The 17463-nt window shown below is 42.8% G+C and overlaps 6 protein-coding genes across 6 annotated transcripts; 1 reads left to right on the forward strand and 5 right to left on the reverse strand.

Annotated features, from left to right (window-relative positions):
• Positions 1 to 257: 257 nt before the first annotated feature.
• On the reverse strand, positions 258 to 1911 carry SAMD00019534_034010 (hypothetical protein; the record flags this gene model as incomplete). The annotated part of the gene is made up of 3 exons (XM_012904293.1): positions 258 to 453; positions 526 to 765; positions 845 to 1911. Coding segments are annotated over 3 exons (1503 nt in total), but the record flags the coding sequence as incomplete, so codon positions are not given.
• Positions 1912 to 2437: 526 nt separating this feature from the next.
• Positions 2438 to 3478, reverse strand: SAMD00019534_034020 (hypothetical protein; the record flags this gene model as incomplete). Its single annotated transcript, XM_012904294.1, has 3 exons — positions 2438 to 2574; positions 2686 to 3292; positions 3365 to 3478. Coding segments are annotated over 3 exons (858 nt in total), but the record flags the coding sequence as incomplete, so codon positions are not given.
• A 210-nt stretch (positions 3479 to 3688) lies between these two features.
• Positions 3689 to 6799, reverse strand: SAMD00019534_034030 (hypothetical protein; the record flags this gene model as incomplete). Its single annotated transcript, XM_012904295.1, has 3 exons — positions 3689 to 4989; positions 5067 to 6113; positions 6235 to 6799. 3 exons carry the CDS (start codon positions 6797 to 6799, stop codon positions 3689 to 3691), a joined length of 2913 nt encoding a protein of 970 aa, XP_012759749.1.
• An 866-nt stretch (positions 6800 to 7665) lies between these two features.
• On the reverse strand, positions 7666 to 8686 carry SAMD00019534_034040 (hypothetical protein; the record flags this gene model as incomplete). Its single annotated transcript, XM_012904296.1, has 2 exons — positions 7666 to 8040; positions 8288 to 8686. The coding sequence occupies 2 exons, from the start codon at positions 8684 to 8686 to the stop codon at positions 7666 to 7668; spliced, it is 774 nt and encodes a 257-aa protein (XP_012759750.1).
• A 1059-nt stretch (positions 8687 to 9745) lies between these two features.
• On the forward strand, positions 9746 to 12038 carry SAMD00019534_034050 (hypothetical protein; the record flags this gene model as incomplete). The annotated part of the gene is made up of 5 exons (XM_012904297.1): positions 9746 to 10157; positions 10243 to 10666; positions 10745 to 11069; positions 11166 to 11707; positions 11783 to 12038. 5 exons carry the CDS (start codon positions 9746 to 9748, stop codon positions 12036 to 12038), a joined length of 1959 nt encoding a protein of 652 aa, XP_012759751.1.
• A 3039-nt stretch (positions 12039 to 15077) lies between these two features.
• On the reverse strand, positions 15078 to 17337 carry SAMD00019534_034060 (hypothetical protein; the record flags this gene model as incomplete). Its single annotated transcript, XM_012904298.1, has 4 exons — positions 15078 to 16447; positions 16519 to 16583; positions 16666 to 17111; positions 17203 to 17337. 4 exons carry the CDS (start codon positions 17335 to 17337, stop codon positions 15078 to 15080), a joined length of 2016 nt encoding a protein of 671 aa, XP_012759752.1.
• Positions 17338 to 17463: the final 126 nt, after the last annotated feature.

The following is a 17463-nucleotide window of genomic DNA, read 5'->3' on the forward strand; positions in this document are numbered from 1 at the left end:
GTCAGTCCAGTTTATGTACACCATTCATTCAATCTTCAAACCAACAGAGTCATCTACCCTATTCAATCATATCCAGCCATTCATCATCTCCACCTACTTAGCTAGCTCTTTGTTCATCAATAGTGTTACTTATCTACTTCCATACTTACTTCCCAAGTTGTACATGTTTGTGTATATATACGAATAAATCTTCATACTTCTTCATTATGATGTATATATTATTATCACTATCTAACTTCCTATCTATCTTTATTGATCAATAACTCTGTCTCTGGTATACCAAACCTAATTGGATAACCTGATGGATTGCGAACGACTATACAACTTGTTGGGTCGTAGTTTGGTTCAGTGAGTGACATAAGTAAGTCCTGCATCGTACTATATGCTGGTAAGTTCATGAAGGTGCCACGCATCTGAGTCAAGTCCTCCAATGTCAATGCCTGTACATTCGAGCTGAGTTAGGGCGAGGGTTAGGGCAAGGGTTAGGGTTAGGGTGAGGGTTTGGACTTTGGTGACTAATCTTACTTGATGAACAATGGATTCATTTGGAATGGTCTGAATATTATCCAAAGGAATGAGATGGCTATAAGTGATATGATCTCTGCCAAACAGAATGTTATCCAATATAGATGCCAAACAATGATTATTCGCATACAGTTGGCAATCAATATTCCACAAAGATACAACACAACTGCTGTCCTCATATACTTGAATGCTCTCTTCTTCATAGAATATACAACAGCCAATCCATTCTGATTTGATGTCCTAAATGGTTGATGAATGATTGAGTGAGTTACATGTTTGATTGATTGAATGATTGATTGGAATAGTTCCAAGGACATACCTGGCAATTGCAATTTGTGTCTCCAAAACACGAATGTTCTTGGTAAAGTTTGAGAATAACTTGGGCATCATGAAGAAGTAGAGTATCATAAGGCTGAGGAGATAGTAGACATCGTTGTAGAAGCTAAAGAATAGTAGCAATGCCATGAGTAGCCATAGTATGATAACAATGGTTCGTACTTCCAGTGGATATAGTACTGCTCGTGTGATCTTCCAACCTTTGGCTAAAAATAGTAGTGCTGCAAAGAATGATGTCTCGGCCAGTGCATAGAATATGTTCTGCAGGTAGCGCAACGCGGGACTGAAGTAGCCGTTGACGTCGGCCGAGCGCCAATATATGTAGACAAGCGTGATGAGGATCATGCGCAGCAGCAACACAACCTCCAGCACCGTGTGTATGTTGTTGGTGAATGGTTTGTTGCGGTGCACATAGATCAGCACCTGCGACGACAGAAAGGCGTACAGTATCACCATGGCCAGATAGACCGAGGGCAGCTGGAGGTAGCCGCGCGGCAGTTGGTGTCCGTCCGGATTGATGAGTGTGTACCTGAGCGACAGCTCGACCTCGAGTGATGAGTTGCACTTTAGTATGATGAAACGGTAGATGCTGTCGGCGCTCACTGTGCCGCTGATGCTAAAGCCGTCCTGTGTGATGTTGGCGCCGGCCACGTCGCACCTGCCGGCCGACGGATTGGCACACAGCTCAGTCTCGATGGCATTGGCGCCAGACGAGCCTATCAAGCTCATGTAGCTATTGTCCTGGCACAGCCAGAATGTGAGTGTTGGCGTGGTGGTTGTGCGTGTTGAGTTTCCGCCGCCAAAGTTTGAGTTTCCACCGCCGCCAATGATGTTGTTGTCGTCAATTGATGAATCAATCAGTATATCGACAGAGTATGATCCACCTTGATTATAACCAAACTGTCTAAACATATTATATTGTGATGAGAATTCTATGTGATCCTCATACTTCATTGCACTGACCTCCATCACCATCATCACCATCATTATATATATTAATGTACATCTTATTCCTATTCTTTGTTTGTTTGTTATTATAATTATTGTCATCTTTGTTTTATCTATTTACATAACTTTATACATATATATTTAACTATATCTTTATCTTTATCTCTATCTCTATCTCTTTGCAAAGACACTCGCTCCCTCACTAACTCAAGACAACACGAATCATCAGCTGTTTGGTGTAGGTAGGTAGGAAAGAAGGAAGGTCAACCAACTGGTCTGAATAGCCCTTCCCTCGAAGCCATCAAACAGGTGCCTTCATCACCCCACAAAATATCACGAGAGTCTCTCAGCGTCGTTTTTGATCAAAACGGTGTATTAGCTAGCGTGTTGTGGTCCCCAGGTCAGCCTTCCCCGTAACCCCATGAACCGGGTCCACCACCTAAACGAACGATCTTGTCGAGTTGATTCGTCATGCTCACAGAACACATGAGTGATACAATGGAACATAGATCCATTCATCATCTTGGCTTGATACATATGTATGTGTGTTTGTGTGTCCTTCTAGCTATGTTTGATTGATTGATTGATTGACTGATTGGGTGCTACTGTAGTGACCAATCAATCCAATTTAGATGTTTAGTTGTTTAACAGCAAATTGTGGCAAGACGAATGATGCCTTGTGTACGCTCTCGTTATAGTACTGCATCTTATCAATCATGTCAGCTGTGACTGGACGCACTGGTGATTTACATGAGTTAGCAGTGCCTACCATTATTATGTTTGATTGTTGTGGAAGTAATAAGTAAGTAATAAAGTAAGTAATCAATCCTTGAACCATCGATCATATTGATTGATGTGTGATGTGATGATACATACTGCAGACTAACAAACCGATTGAACCTCCTGGATAGGATGGGATGGAGGTGTAGGCATACTCGACATGTGGGAAGATCTCCTTGCAGAAGGTTGTTAGGTTCTTGATTGTGTCGAGGTGAAGCCAGAGACTCTCGGCTTGTGAACAGACGATGCCACCTGGTGCCAAAGCCTCCTTGAGCAACTCGTAGTAGGCGCGCTCAAACAGGCCTTGTGCTGGACCGATGGGGTCGGACGAGTCGGTGATGATCACGTCAAACTCGCCCTTGCGCTGGCGCATGAATTCCAGGCCATCGCCAATGAACAGTGTGACCTTGGGATGGTCGAATCCGACGGCCATCTTGGGGAGGAAGCGACGCGATGCCTCAATAACGCCGGCGTCAATCTCGCACAGGGTCACCGACTCGACCAATGGGTGCTTAACAACCTCGCGCAGCACTCCACCATCGCCACCGCCAACAACCAACACCCTCTTTGGTGATGGATGAGCAAACAATGGTACATGTGTAATCATCTCTTGATAAGCAAACTCGTCTCTCTCAGTCGCCTGTATAACTCCATCCAACACCAACACATTGCCGAATGTCTTTGACTTGAATACCAATATATCCTATCATGATGATCGATCGAGTATGAACACGTCAGTCTCTGTCCTGTCGGTCGTTCATGCATCCACACATACTTGATACTCTGTCTTCTGTTGATGCAACACCTGTTCAACCTGCAAAGAGAATGAGTTACCAGGCCAGAACTCACTAATCTCACTAAACCATCCTTTGTTGATTTGATCCATGTCTATTAGATTGTATTGTATATGTTGTATATGTATGTTTTAATGAATGAATGAATGAATGAGAACAAGCACTTTGAGCTCAACAATGAAGGGGGGCCACACTCTGAACGCGCGACCCACATTCGTTCGTTCAAAATGAGTGAAGTTCGCCGATGGTCCAATCCTTGGACTTTGGACTATGGACCTTCGACCCATTAGTTGACATGTCTATGTTTATTTGTTCTTAAATATCTTGCCCATCCGCAGGAATGTATGCTTGATGTAGACTCCCTTCTTATTTAGGAAGACGACAGTTACTGCTATGACGATCGCGACAAATGCAATGCCACCGACTACTACACCAGTGATCAGTTTCCATCCTTGATCAGTGGCTGGATTACAACTTGATGGTGCACTTCCATCACCACGAACGAGGAATCCAAAATCAGGATCCATCTCTAATCTATCGCTAAACGCTGGCGACACTGCCACGATGGTCATATTATCAAGATTGTCCACTGTGTACAAGTTGAGCACTCTTGGCGTCTCGTCCAACACTACTCGATTGATGAATCGTCCTACAATATTGTTTCCACTCGAGTCTGTGATGTTGATGGTTGACACGGGACCAGAGTTGAGCAGGTGTCCATTGATCAGCTGGTCACAGCTGCCACCATTGATCCTGGACACGGTGCTGTGTATCTCCAGCGTGTTGAGATAGCTCGCGAAGCGCCACTTGTTGATCGCCACATTGTACTTGAGCGAACCAAGGTCGATTGTGAACAGCTGGTTGGCAAACTCAAACATCATGTTGGTGTTCCGAGTCACACCTTCGATGCGCTGGTACTGTAGGAACGTCACGACGATCGAGTCGGTAATGTTTGGCACTGACGTGTTGTAGGTCCAGCGCGACTCGAGCACTGTGTCGTTGGTGACGGGCGCGGTGACCGTTGTGTTGGCCGCGTTTACCATGAACCACATCAGACTGGACACGTTTACGCTCTTGACCAGGGCGTTGGTTGAGTCTCGCTCAATGATCTCATTGATCGCGAATGAGAAGTAGACGCCCTTGGATGTGATGTTGATGGCTGGTGTGTTTGGACTGTTCTCGATCGTGCCGTTATTCACATTCTGGATGGTGATGCGCTCCTCGCAGTACGATCCCTTCCACTCGTTGTCGCAGACACATATATTGTCCGTGCAGTTGCCGTGTGATGAGCACGTGCCACCTTGTCTGTCCAGACAGTAGTTGATCTTCTCTGGCAATGTACTACCATTGGAATTGGCATACAATGGATTGAAGAATGTGTTGGTCAATGTTAGACGAAGATAATGTAACTTGTTTGGTAACAAGTTCTGAATGCTACATGTCAAATCCTGAGTCTTGACGCAGACATCACTCCAAGTGACACTATTCAAACTGATTGAAACTGTATAGTACGTCTCATTTGGTACACCTCCATTACTCTGAGTCCATGAAGCCTGTATCGTCGACTCTGTCGTCACCAATGGCCTGAAGAGTGTCCTGGAAGGATCTATAATTGATTGATTGTTTGAATGATTGTATGAGTGAGTGAGTGAGCGAGGGAAGCCCTGCGCTGGACCAACCTACATAGGTATATCATGATCCCCTTGCTGGATGTTTTGGAGAAGCCATCACTGTCGACCTTCACATCAATTTGGTAGTATTGGCCAAGTGCTGGATTCTTGAGCTCGCAATATGTTGATGTGATGAGGATGCAGGATGGGATGGCAGTGCCATTGGCAGAGACTGTGTATGTGTTGCTTCCACTACCTCCACTAGTGTTGTAATATACACTGATTGAGTTGCTCGAGATATTCTGGACCAATGTGATCGTTGGCGCTTGAACTGTTTTGAGTGTTGTGAAGGATGCCGTGTTGCTGGTGATCAATTGATCGTCTGGCTTGTTGGCTGACACTTTGACCGTGTAGGTCGTGTCGGGTTCTAGTCCAGTGGCATCGTACCTGTTGAGTGAAGTGTTGGTCTGGACCGGATTGCCATTGATCGATACATTGTAATATGTAGTGACCGACGTGTTGCCACCATCTGCAATATATTGAATGATGGCTGATGCTGTGGACGGCGTAATAATGATGCGTGGCGGCAACAACACGCCGGAGATGTCAACCAACTTCCAGATTTCGACAACCGTCCCCTCATTGCTCGCGCTTACCGAGACATTGTACGTGATGCCCTTGGTCAGATTGGGAATGGAACATAGCTTCTCGGTGGAGTTGCACATCATTGTACCATTGAGCCTCGTGACAAAGTAGAATGGGGAGTTGATGTCTCCGCCCTTTGTTCGGAAAGTGATGTTGAGACGGCCATCTGCACCATAGGTTGGCGTGAAGTTTGGCAGTGAAACAGCTACCAAGGTTGCGATTGTCATTGTCTGCGAGCTACTTGAGAACTTTGACCCACTGGCCACACCGACCGAGATGGTATAGTTGGTGTTTGGGTCGAGTCCCATAAACTTGCACGTTGTGTTCCTGATGCAATTAGTATCACTGTATGGCACTCCATTCAGCGTGTAATTGAACACATATGTTGAGGGTCCCAGTCCACCTGTAGCATTATAGCTCACTGTTATGGTCCTGGTAGTACGTCCATCCATAGCCATTGTAGTCATTGAAGGTGCTATTTAGATTGATGGATTAATTGATTGATTGGAGGAGTCATTGAGTTAGTGATTGATTGAGTGGAATGATTCCAGACCCCGCCCGCCTGGACATGTCCAAGTCCATAGTATGTCACTTACCAGTTGGCATGGTAACAGTATATTCAACAGATGTGGGCACAACTGTGGAGAAATAGTCGACACCTGTGAGACTGAAACTGTACTTGGTGGGCGTAACTGGAAGGTTGGCAGGTAGGCGTAGGTCACAAGGTGTCGTTGCAGAGTAGCATGGTCTGTTTGTGTTATCTGCCAGATTCATTAGATTCCAGTTCGTATCCACACCTTGATAGTATCCGATGAAGTAGTAGCCCATTGACATGAGCCATCCAGATGGTATGAATGACGACACTCGAATGACATCATAATCAATGGCACTCACTGTCAATGTGAATGTCAATGGTTGAGTACGCATGAATGCATTGGCCACATCATTAGAGTTCTGACAAGTAGCATTATAGTCAATAAACATTGTTTGTGACATGGCCGAGCATGTCTTGTCGGTCATATCCAGGATCATTGATATCAAGCCACTCGTCTGCGACTTCTTTGCATACTGTCCATTCCACGCATCACTTGCAACACAAATATCCCTCTGTTGACTATGTCTTGATGTCGAGTCTGTTTGACATCCACTATGTTTGGGCATGGTTGGGGAGGGGGATGTGTTAGGCCGAGGCTGAGGCTTAGGCTGGGATCATTCCACCCATCGATCAATCAATCAATCACACTGATTACATACGATTCAACAGCCTTTCGTTCGTAGAAGATCATGTCGGTGCTTGGTAGGACGGTGTAGGGGGAGAAGGAGAGTTTGGCGTCTGATATACATGTGTCGGTTGTGTATGATTTGGGATTGGAAACACCGCTGCAATCAGATGTAGTGTCATAATTGTTTTGAACTACTAATGTCGTTGAACTCTGTGTATACTTGAATGATCCACCAGTCTTTGCATAACATATATCCAACTTATATGATGATGCCTTATTCTTTGAAGCATCACTACATGATGATGAAGTTGTAAAATGTACTACATGTACATATTGTCCATTTCCAGAATCAACAACAAATAATAATAATATTAATAATACAGATAATAATGATTTATACATCTTATACATATATGAATTAGTATGGATAAATAACTGTTTAGGTAGGGACATGAAGATGATGATAATACTTGCGTTATGGTCGATGGGGTATGGTCCAAACTCCCTTCCGCGGATCGATCACAAGGTGATCAGATCAAAAATAGTTTGGAAAATTGTGTGTTCTTGGCCCTCCGATGAAAAGCCACATCTTGAGACCCTACACAAACACCCAAACATGGGTCAAAATACCCATTCAATGATTTTACGACCCATTGTTGATGTCATGTCTCGACAAAGAGAAGATTTGATTGAATGCGCGCGTGGACAATGAATGATTGAAGTCTTCCACCAGGTGGTTGGAGATAATAACGATAAAGCCAAATCAATGGACAATATTACATATATTGTTGATTGATTGAATGATCAATAGTCTGCGGGGAGTGAGTCGACCCATGCGGGGAAGTCGAACTTTAGAGTACCACCATACTCTTCCAGGAGATGTGATGGATCGATGACGTCTTTCATGGCCTCTTTCTTTCCAATGACCTTGACACGACGTACCAACTTGGACTTGATAAACTTCTTGGCCAATGACAGTAGGAATCGCAAGAAGAATGGTTGATTGATCAAATATATTGCCTGGGCTCTGCCTGGGAACACATTCTCCATTGCCAACTTCATCTCCTTCAATGACTCTGGCAAACGTTGATCAAAGTTCTTCATTCCAACATTCTTCAAGTCCTCCACAATAACCATACCATTCCTGTGTGCAATAGCCCTAATGATCATTGATTGATTGAGTTAGTGAGTGGAATGATTCCAAAAGGAGGGGCGTCAAATTATTGATAGAGTGAGTGATTGATTGGGTGATAGGAATGATTCCAAGCGGTGGCATGGGGTGGGATCAAATGATTGATTGAGTGACTGTTGAGCGATTGATTGAATGAGTGGAATGATTCCAAGAGAGGTGCCATGGGTCAAATGATTGATTGATTGATTGATTGAGTGATTGAGTGAGTGAGGGGGATGACACCCAAACATACTCTTCATAGATGGTGATATCTGAGTTCCAGAGCATGGAAGCTACCATTTCTTTGAGGGTGTAGTTCTTGGGGAGGAGATGGCATGGGTGGAGGTAGGCAATGATGCGACCATCTTGATCACGTTTGTTGGGGACGAAGAAGCTGTACATCTTCTTGACGATCTCAATGTTGACATCGGACTTGCGCACTGGGAATGGCAGGTCCAGCTTCTTCCTGAATGCCAAGTTATTTGACAACAGCTCACAAGCCTTCTCAACATTCAATTTCTTTGAGAATAAGTATACCATCAAATATTGATCAGGTATATTATTGGTCACTGGTTGTTTCTTAAAGTCATCCAACGCCTGCAACTCCAGCTCTGTCAGTCCAGTCAACACTGGGAATACTTGTATAGTTTCCATTATTATTTAAATATAAATGATTGAATGATTGAATGTTATATGATTATATGATTGATTGAATGATTGAATGAATGAATGATTGAATTGGTATAAAGCTTTATTTATAAATAGTTAAAGAGATATTTAATGGTACAAAGCATCATTGTGCAAATATCCTAAAAAGTAGAGTTGGTCGATGGGGTGAGGGGTTGATGAGAGGGTTTTGTGCTGGGCGAACCAGGCCCAGGATCAATTATTTGACCTGGTTTTCAAACAATTTTGATGGTTAGTTGATGAAACGATGGGTTGTGGTGGTAGACGAACTATCCGACGACGGACGGAACAGTTATCGACATCACCATCACTAAGAAACCAGGCCTGTGCTCCTGTTTGTTGGTAGACCGTTACTTCTTCTACTCCTGGTCCGCTCTCTCTTATTGATTAATCCTACCATCCCAACCTCCATCCTTACGTCATCCTGGATGGAAGGAAGTAAGTAACATTACATCATGATCCCGAATGCTTACTCGCCAGGAACTTACCTCCTTCTACATCATAGATGTTGTAGTTGTTGAATAGGGGATGACCAGTGTAGACCTCGATAACCAGTTATCGATCGTTGTTACTATGTCATTAAGTATAATTATTACTTAACTTAGAATGAATGTATAAATAAATGAATGAATATGAAGAGTACTTGGTGAACATGTATGGGCCCTCACCCATTAAGTCGTCTAGTGATGACGTGTGGACAAGACAATGAAGTGTTATGAATGAAATCAAAGTGCAAATGAATGAGATAAACAATGCGCGAACATGAGGTAATCTGTTGATGTTGAACCTCATCACCCCACCACTTTAAGATGTTGTTGTCGGATGTGAGTTGGGCGCCACCCATTATTACATCATTCATTATCACCATTCATCAATCATTCACCATTCATTCGATCTAACATTAATGCATAACTTATAAATATTACCATCGATGAGCTATTACTTATAGTCTACTTACTTGTAACATCACTCAATCATTCAAATCAATCAATCAATCAATCAATCAATCAATCATTCTATCAAACAATGCTATCTTTTAGCAAGACACGCTCATGCGTGCAATGGACAACATCATACTTGGCTGGAAGTTTGAATAGAGCACGTCCATTATCATCATCCAACAACATAATCAATATTGTACCATTTAACAACAGCAATACATTTATAAGATCATTCACATCATGCGCTAGCAGTAGAACTAGCAACAACTCGAGGAGGATCAACAACTCTTCACAGTTATTCACACACCTAAGTGCCAACAATGCACCTAGCTCATTATTCTTTAATTCATCATCTTCCTCCCATTACACTACCAGCGCATCAGCTGCTTCGACAGCTCACCAGCAGCAACAAGTTGACAACTCACAACAACATGGCAAGGGACAGACCAACAACAACAGTCAACAACAGTCATCATCATCATCATTTAACTTACTAAGTATGTAGGATGGTCGTCTTGACTGATGGAACATTGATTGACTCACACACACAATGTCTGATCAATCAATGAATGGATGGAACAGATTACAAGAAGACACTGTTGTTGCTATTGTCTGGATTGTCATTGGCCGCGTATATTAAGATGTTTCCAGACTCTGAGGCAGCACTGTACGCACGTATCTTTATGCGTTTCCAACGTGCCATCAGGACTGCATTGTTGGTATCGATCAATTATAAGATGCTTGCGAGGACGCCACTGACAGACCCGAGCTATCCCGCCAAGGAGAAGATCTGTCAGAAGGATTCGGCCGTCAAGATATTGGAACTATGTCTGACCAATGGAGGACTGTACGTCAAGGCCGGCCAGTACATTGCGTCACTCAATCACATCTTGCCACTAGAGTACACCAAGACCCTTGAGGTACTCCAAGATCAAGCACCATGGAGGCAATACGATGACATTGCTGTCGTATTCAAAGATGATCTCGGTCATTATCCAGAGTTCTAGTATGTTTGTGGATGGCGTCATCTCAATCAATCGATCAACTCACTCACTCTATCACTCAATCAATCAATCAAACACAGCTTTAAGGAGTTTGAGAAGACTCCAATCGCTGCAGCATCGTTGGCACAGGTACATAGAGCTTGGACTAGGGACAATGATGAGGTGGCTGTAAAGATACAGTATCCAGACTTACAGGCTAACTTTGAGAGCGATGTATTCACTCACAAGATCCTGCTCAAGATGATCAACTATGCATTCCCAGACTTTGAATTCAACTGGATCGCTGATGAGATGCGCAACGTACTTGTCAAGGAGATGGACTTTGTCCAAGAGGCAGACAATGCCGATCGAACTGCCCGAGATCTTCGCGACAATCCAGACGTCCACATCCCAAAGATATTCAGAGTGAGTGTCACCATCTCACAATGTCGATGTCATCATGTCATCATGTCATCACTCAATCACTCACTCACTCAATCAATCCAATTCAATCAACCGTAGGATTACTCAAGTAGGAGGATATTGACAACAGAGTTTATACATGGATGCAAGGTGAATAGTGTGGAGAAGATTAGAGCGCTGGGATTGCGTGAGAAGGATGTGGCACAGAAGTTGTTGGAGATTGCAAGTGAACAGATATTCATACATGGCTTTGTCCATGTTGATCCACATGCTGGAAACATCCTGGTGCGTAGACATCCCGACAATCCAAAGATGCCACAGATAGTGCTGCTCGATCATGGCTTGTATCGCGAGCTTGACGATCAGTTCCGCCAGAACTTCTGCCATCTCTACAAGAACTTGGTGCTGTGCAACAATGAGAAGGTCAAGAAGTACAGTGCATTGCTGGGCATTGAGAACTACCAACTGTTCTCTACCATTGTGCTCATGCGTAGGTTTGAGACGGCCAGCGTTGGTCTTGGTACCAAGTTGTCCAAAGAAGACCTGCACAAGATGATGGACGATGCCATGGAGAAGATGAAGGAGATCAATCAGTTGATGAAGTCAATGCCCAGACATCTATTACTCATTCTAAGGAACAAGTAAGTAGTGTGACCGTTGACTTCTTTGGAGTGGACATAAAATGCATTAACACTCAGATCAAACTGCAACTTTAGCAACTTGATTCGATCAATCAATATGGACCTTGGATCACCAATCAATCGATTCTCAATAATGGCAAGATACGCGACAAGAGGTATTAATAGCAAGATTGAACAAGGAGGATTCAGCATGAGGAGGATGGTGTCGAGGATCAAGGAGAAGGTTTCGTTCGAAGCCAGATTGAGAGGATATGAGTTCTACTATTGGTTAATGGCCATCTCTCTTCGTATTATGCTGAGGCTTGGACTATTCTCACCAGAGAAACAATGAAGAAAGAGTTGGAAAACCTTGGCTAGTCAGTCAGTCAGTCTATCTAACAATCATCCATTCATATGAATGAATTATTGATCAATAAAGGATAGTCGTGGCAATCATGACAGAGGAAACACTGGCGACTAGCACTCTAGCAACCATTAGAGGGACCATGTCCATAGACCCACTACAATATCCATTCACTCCTGAGTTTGGTACATCAATATTGGTATAACTTGGACATTGTTCAAACAAATAATAATAATAAGAGATATAGAATTTGGATTCTTTATTAATTAATAACGATAAAAATGATGATGATTTAATTAGGGTCAGTATGGGTATGGGGGGAGATCCGGTATTGGTACCTAAGGAGGATACTCTATAGGCTTGGAATTAGGGCTCCGATTGAAAGGGAATATATATCTAGAATATTGATTTTCAATTGGTCTTTGATCAATTCCGTAATAATTATTTATACCGGCTAATAGAGGATCTTGAGTATTAAAATTATATGGACTGTTGTTTTGAAAAAACATAAATTCTTGTGACATTGAGCAAACAAATATTAAAGACAATAGAAATAGGAGAGAATAAATAAAATTAATCTTTTGCATTATTATAATTATATTTTTATAGTTATAGTTATTATTCAAATGAATAGATTTGATTGACATATATCCTTTTTTTTATTTCAATATTGATCTATTAGAATAGAAATTCCCAATTATGATAGACTAAACTACAATATCCTAAAATGTAATTTGGATCATAATCATTCACCCTGGGAGTGCATCTTGAACCTCAGTTTACACCAATATGGGAAACAAATTTTATTTGTTATGAATGATTGGTCTGTACCTGATTACTACTTCCTTTGGTAGTCATCCTACCAGGCTGAACTACTATTTCAAACACACTCGATATCCACCAAACACGAGTATGAGCAACAGCAACAACCTAGCAACCAATGTTGACCAAAGATATGAATATCCACCAATGGATTGAATAAGTGATCGATCCATGGATTATATAATGAATAATCAGAATGAGAATAATTATCTTCACATAATTGAAATGCATTGATCATATCAAGTCAGACTGACAAACTCAACCTCCATTTATCAAATGTCATAATCTTTGATAATTAATTGAATGGAAGGAGTCCAAACCTAGAGGAAGGAATCATTCCTAAAGATAAGTTATTGAACTTCACAAACGATGATCATTCTCTAAAACCTAGGATTTGATAAGTTTGGATGTCGTTTCATTTTTCAAATTGACTTTCTTTCGTATTCTTGGACTCCCAAGAATGATCAAAACATTAACCGGTTCTAATTTTATAAAAAGTATTAATAGAGTTGTTGTACAACAAAGATTTATTTTTTGTATTAGTTCCCAAACAAATATTCATAATTTATATATATCTTTAAAGATGTTAATACAAAGTACTGACTATGGGAGTTGGAAACAAGATCTGCTATTTATAGTTTCCAAAGCATCTCCATTGACTTTGATAAATATTATCAACAATGTATTACCATTCACTCTACCATTAATAGTTAATTGTTATCATGGTAGAATATCCAGCAACTTTAATATGGGAATGATATTCTCTTTTGGAATGCTGATTGGCATAAATGGTTTTATAATAGCTATGTTGGATCAGCTCTCAATTCAAGTAGATAGAATTGTATCAAACAAAGAAGAGAACGACCCAGGTAATTATTTAGTATTCCATTTCAAGTACTTGTTAAATTTTAATATCTAACATTCATTCATTCAATTAGGATACATACATAGAGCTGGACATATTTTCCAGGCTGCATTTTTTATGACTGTAGTCATTTCTTTATTCCTTTCAAGTATGTTTTATTTATTATTATCAATATTTAATTAAGTTTATTAATTAATATTAATATTTTTTTAATTAGTTTTTGTTGCAATACCCATGGGACTTGGTTATACCAACTTCATCTTCACTATGATGCCTGGATTTATAATATTCAATATCAACCTATGTCTCGAGAAGTACCTTCAAGGTCTTGGAAAAGTGTACCCATCACTTTACATTGGAATAGTATTCATCATTCTGGATATTCCCTTTACAGTTTTACTTTCTAGAACCGATGTACCCTTAAATGGTGTTGGATTCGCTTATTCCATAAGTGTAGGAAATTCCACCTTCAATCAATCAATCAATTAATGGATACTAATATTCATGTCCTCACACAAACCAATTAATTTAGAGAATGATCCAATTGTTTATGACAGCTGCATATTTCTTGATCTCCAGGGCATACTGGCATACCTGGCCAGGATGGTCTAAGGAATCATTCAAGTACATCAAGGTACTATTCCAAGATTGGCCAACTATATTGTTGTATACTTTAAGTGAATTGTATCTTATGGCCGCTGCACTTCTTGCTGAATCAGGATATGTTGCAATCAACTTGTCTATGTTTGCATTCCAAGTGTGTCCTGCTGTAGCCATGATCATATACACAAGAGTACCCGAACTACTCTCACAAGGCCTACCTCTCCGCGCTAGGAAATTCTCATGGATTGGCTTTGGATATGCGGCATACATAATGATTGTGAGCATTGTATGCCTTGAAGCCGCGGGAGACAGATCATTGGAGATTTACACTGAGGTCATTTCAGGCTACTATCATCTGATGTATCAATTCCGAGTTGCACCTCTACTCATGGCAAGCTATGGTCTATTCATGGTACTGTTCTCGATGATTATGGTCGTGGTCAAGTCAAGGATGGTCTCAGCAGTGGCCATAGTCGTGATTGGACTCCTTGGACTATTATTCTCAGTCATCTCGATTTTTGCAGGAAACTTCATATTGATGGGACTTGGAGGACTCATGGATCTTTTGTCCATTGTATTCATTCTCACGCTACTCAACACACGCTGGGAGGTAGCCAGTGAGAGGACAATCGAGAATTGTCCATCTCCATCAATGTTGGTTGCTTAAATACATATTTATGTGTTCTTTAGATTGAGGGACAGAGTTGTGTTTGGGCGGCTCGGCTTGTTGCTAATGTTTACAAACCAATTGATTGCAAAGTTTGATCAGAGGTATGATTGGGGATGGTCACATTGAGGTTTGGATCGATCTTCATCGCACGCTGGATGGTGGTCTCTGCATTGTCATTGTAGGACCATGAGCGTCTGGCAATACCATTGTTAACATCCCATGCCAACATGAGCTTGGCCTTGTCCTCGGAGTCGGCAGAGCCATCGAGCACCATGCCAAAGCCTCCATTGATGGCCTCACCCCAGCCCGTGCCACCTCCATTGTGCAAACTGATCCAGGTGGCGCCACGATGTGCGTCTCCAGCAAAGTTCTGCACGGCCATGTCGGCACAGAACTGAGAGCCATCGACAACGTTGGATGTCTCTCTCCACGGTGAGTCGGTTCCAGACACGTCGTGGTGGTCACGACTGATGACCACTGGTGCGCTGAGCTGACCCGATTGCACGGCCTTGTTGAAGGCCACGGCCAACTCGACACGTCCAATGGCGTCAGAGTAGAGGATGCGAGCCTGTGATCCAACGACAAGCTTGTGGTCGCCAGCCTGGGTGATCCACAGATGGTTGTCATTGAACTGCTGCTGAACATTCTCGGGGATGTTCTCAACACGCAGCTTCTCAATGATCGAGCGAGCAATGTTGTCTGTGGTTTGGAGGTCCTCGGGCTTGCCCGATGTGCAGACCCAACGGAAGGGTCCAAAGCCGAGTGAGAAGATGTCGCCCATGATGTCCTGGACGTATGATGGGTAGAGGAAGTCCTTGGAGTTGGGCTTGAAGATGTTGGCCTTGGCACGCGAAGCCTCCAGCAAGAAGGAGTTGCCATAGTCCCAGAACTTCATACCGCGCTTCGACAGCGCGTTGATGGCATTGGTGTGGCGGACAAGACTGGACTCAACCAGTGTTTTGAACTTGGCTGGCTCCTTGACCATCATGACGTTGGCCTCGTCAAAGGTGATCTCGGCGGGGTAGTAGCCTCCATTGTACGGGTTGTGCAGAGAGGTCTGGTCCGAGCCAAGCTCGACATGGACGTCGGTCTTGACGAGGTGCTCCCACAGGTCAATGACGTTGCCGTGGTAGGCGATCGACAGTGGCTTCTTCTCGACCTTGGCCGACTTGATTCTGTCTACGAGCTTGTCCAGGTCAGAGTACACCTCCATGACCCAGCCCTGAGCGTGTCTCTTGGTGACCGCTGCGAGACTGACCTCGGCGACGACACCAATAGCACCACAGATCACTGCAGCCTTTGCCTGAGCACCACTCATTCCACCGAGACCCGATGTAATGAACAGCTTGCCACTCAAATCACTCGAGTTCATGTACTTTCTTCCAGCATTCAACAATGTGATTGTAGTGCCATGAACGATACCTTGTGGTCCAATGTCTGATTGATTGATTGATTGATTGATCGAGTTAGTGAGTGAGGCCAAGATCTAACATCAATCGATAACATACAACAATAGCTTCCAGCAGTCATCTGACCGTATTGAGATACTCCACAAGCGTACATTCTCTCATAACTATCATTGATTGATTGAATGAGTGAGTGAGTGAGTGTCAGTATGTGATTGAATGATGATTGATCAGAGTGAATGAACATACTCCTCTCTTGATGAATAGTTTGGGATGACCATTCCATTGGTGATGATGACTCTGGGACTGAAGGGCTTGCTTGGGAACAGACCCATTGGGTGACCAGAGTACATGGACAGTGTCTGGTTCTCGGTCATCTCGGAGAGATACTTCATGACCAGATGATACTGTGCCCAGTTCTGGAACACTGATCCATTGCCTCCATAGGTGATCAACTCATGGGGGAATTGAGCGACCTCTCTATCCAAGTTGTTCATGATCATCAGCATGATTGCAGCAGCATGTCTGAGCTTGGCTGGGTACTGATCGATTGGGTAGGCCTTCATCTCATATCCTACAGGTCTGAACCTATACATATAGATGTGACCATACTTCTCCAACTCCTCCAAGAACTCTGGTGCCAACTGAGCATGTGTGCTCTCTGGGAAGTATCTAAGTGCATTCTTAATCGCAAGCTGTTATCATTGTTTGATTGATTGGTTGGTTGAGCAGACGAGAGAGTGAGTGAGTGAGATGAGTGATTACAGATTGATGTATGCTACATACTCTCTTCTCTTGAGGTGTGAGAGAGATTGGACGGCCTGGTGCGTGAGGCACGGAGGTGTCGTAACCTGGATGAGTTGGCAATGGGCTGATGACAAGTCCGTTGGCGAGTGATTTAAGATGATCTCCAGCAGTCATGATTGAATAGGTATATTATAGTATAGTATGTATGTTGTATGTATCTTTAGTTTATACACAAGATAGTAAGTGATGAGAATGAGAGGTGTGAGTGATGTTAGAGTGAGCGAGGGATGGGATCGAGCA

This window comes from Acytostelium subglobosum, assembly GCF_000787575.1.
Source record: "Acytostelium subglobosum LB1 DNA, scaffold: scaffold6, whole genome shotgun sequence".
Classification (NCBI taxonomy): Eukaryota; Evosea; class Eumycetozoa; order Acytosteliales; family Acytosteliaceae; genus Acytostelium; species Acytostelium subglobosum.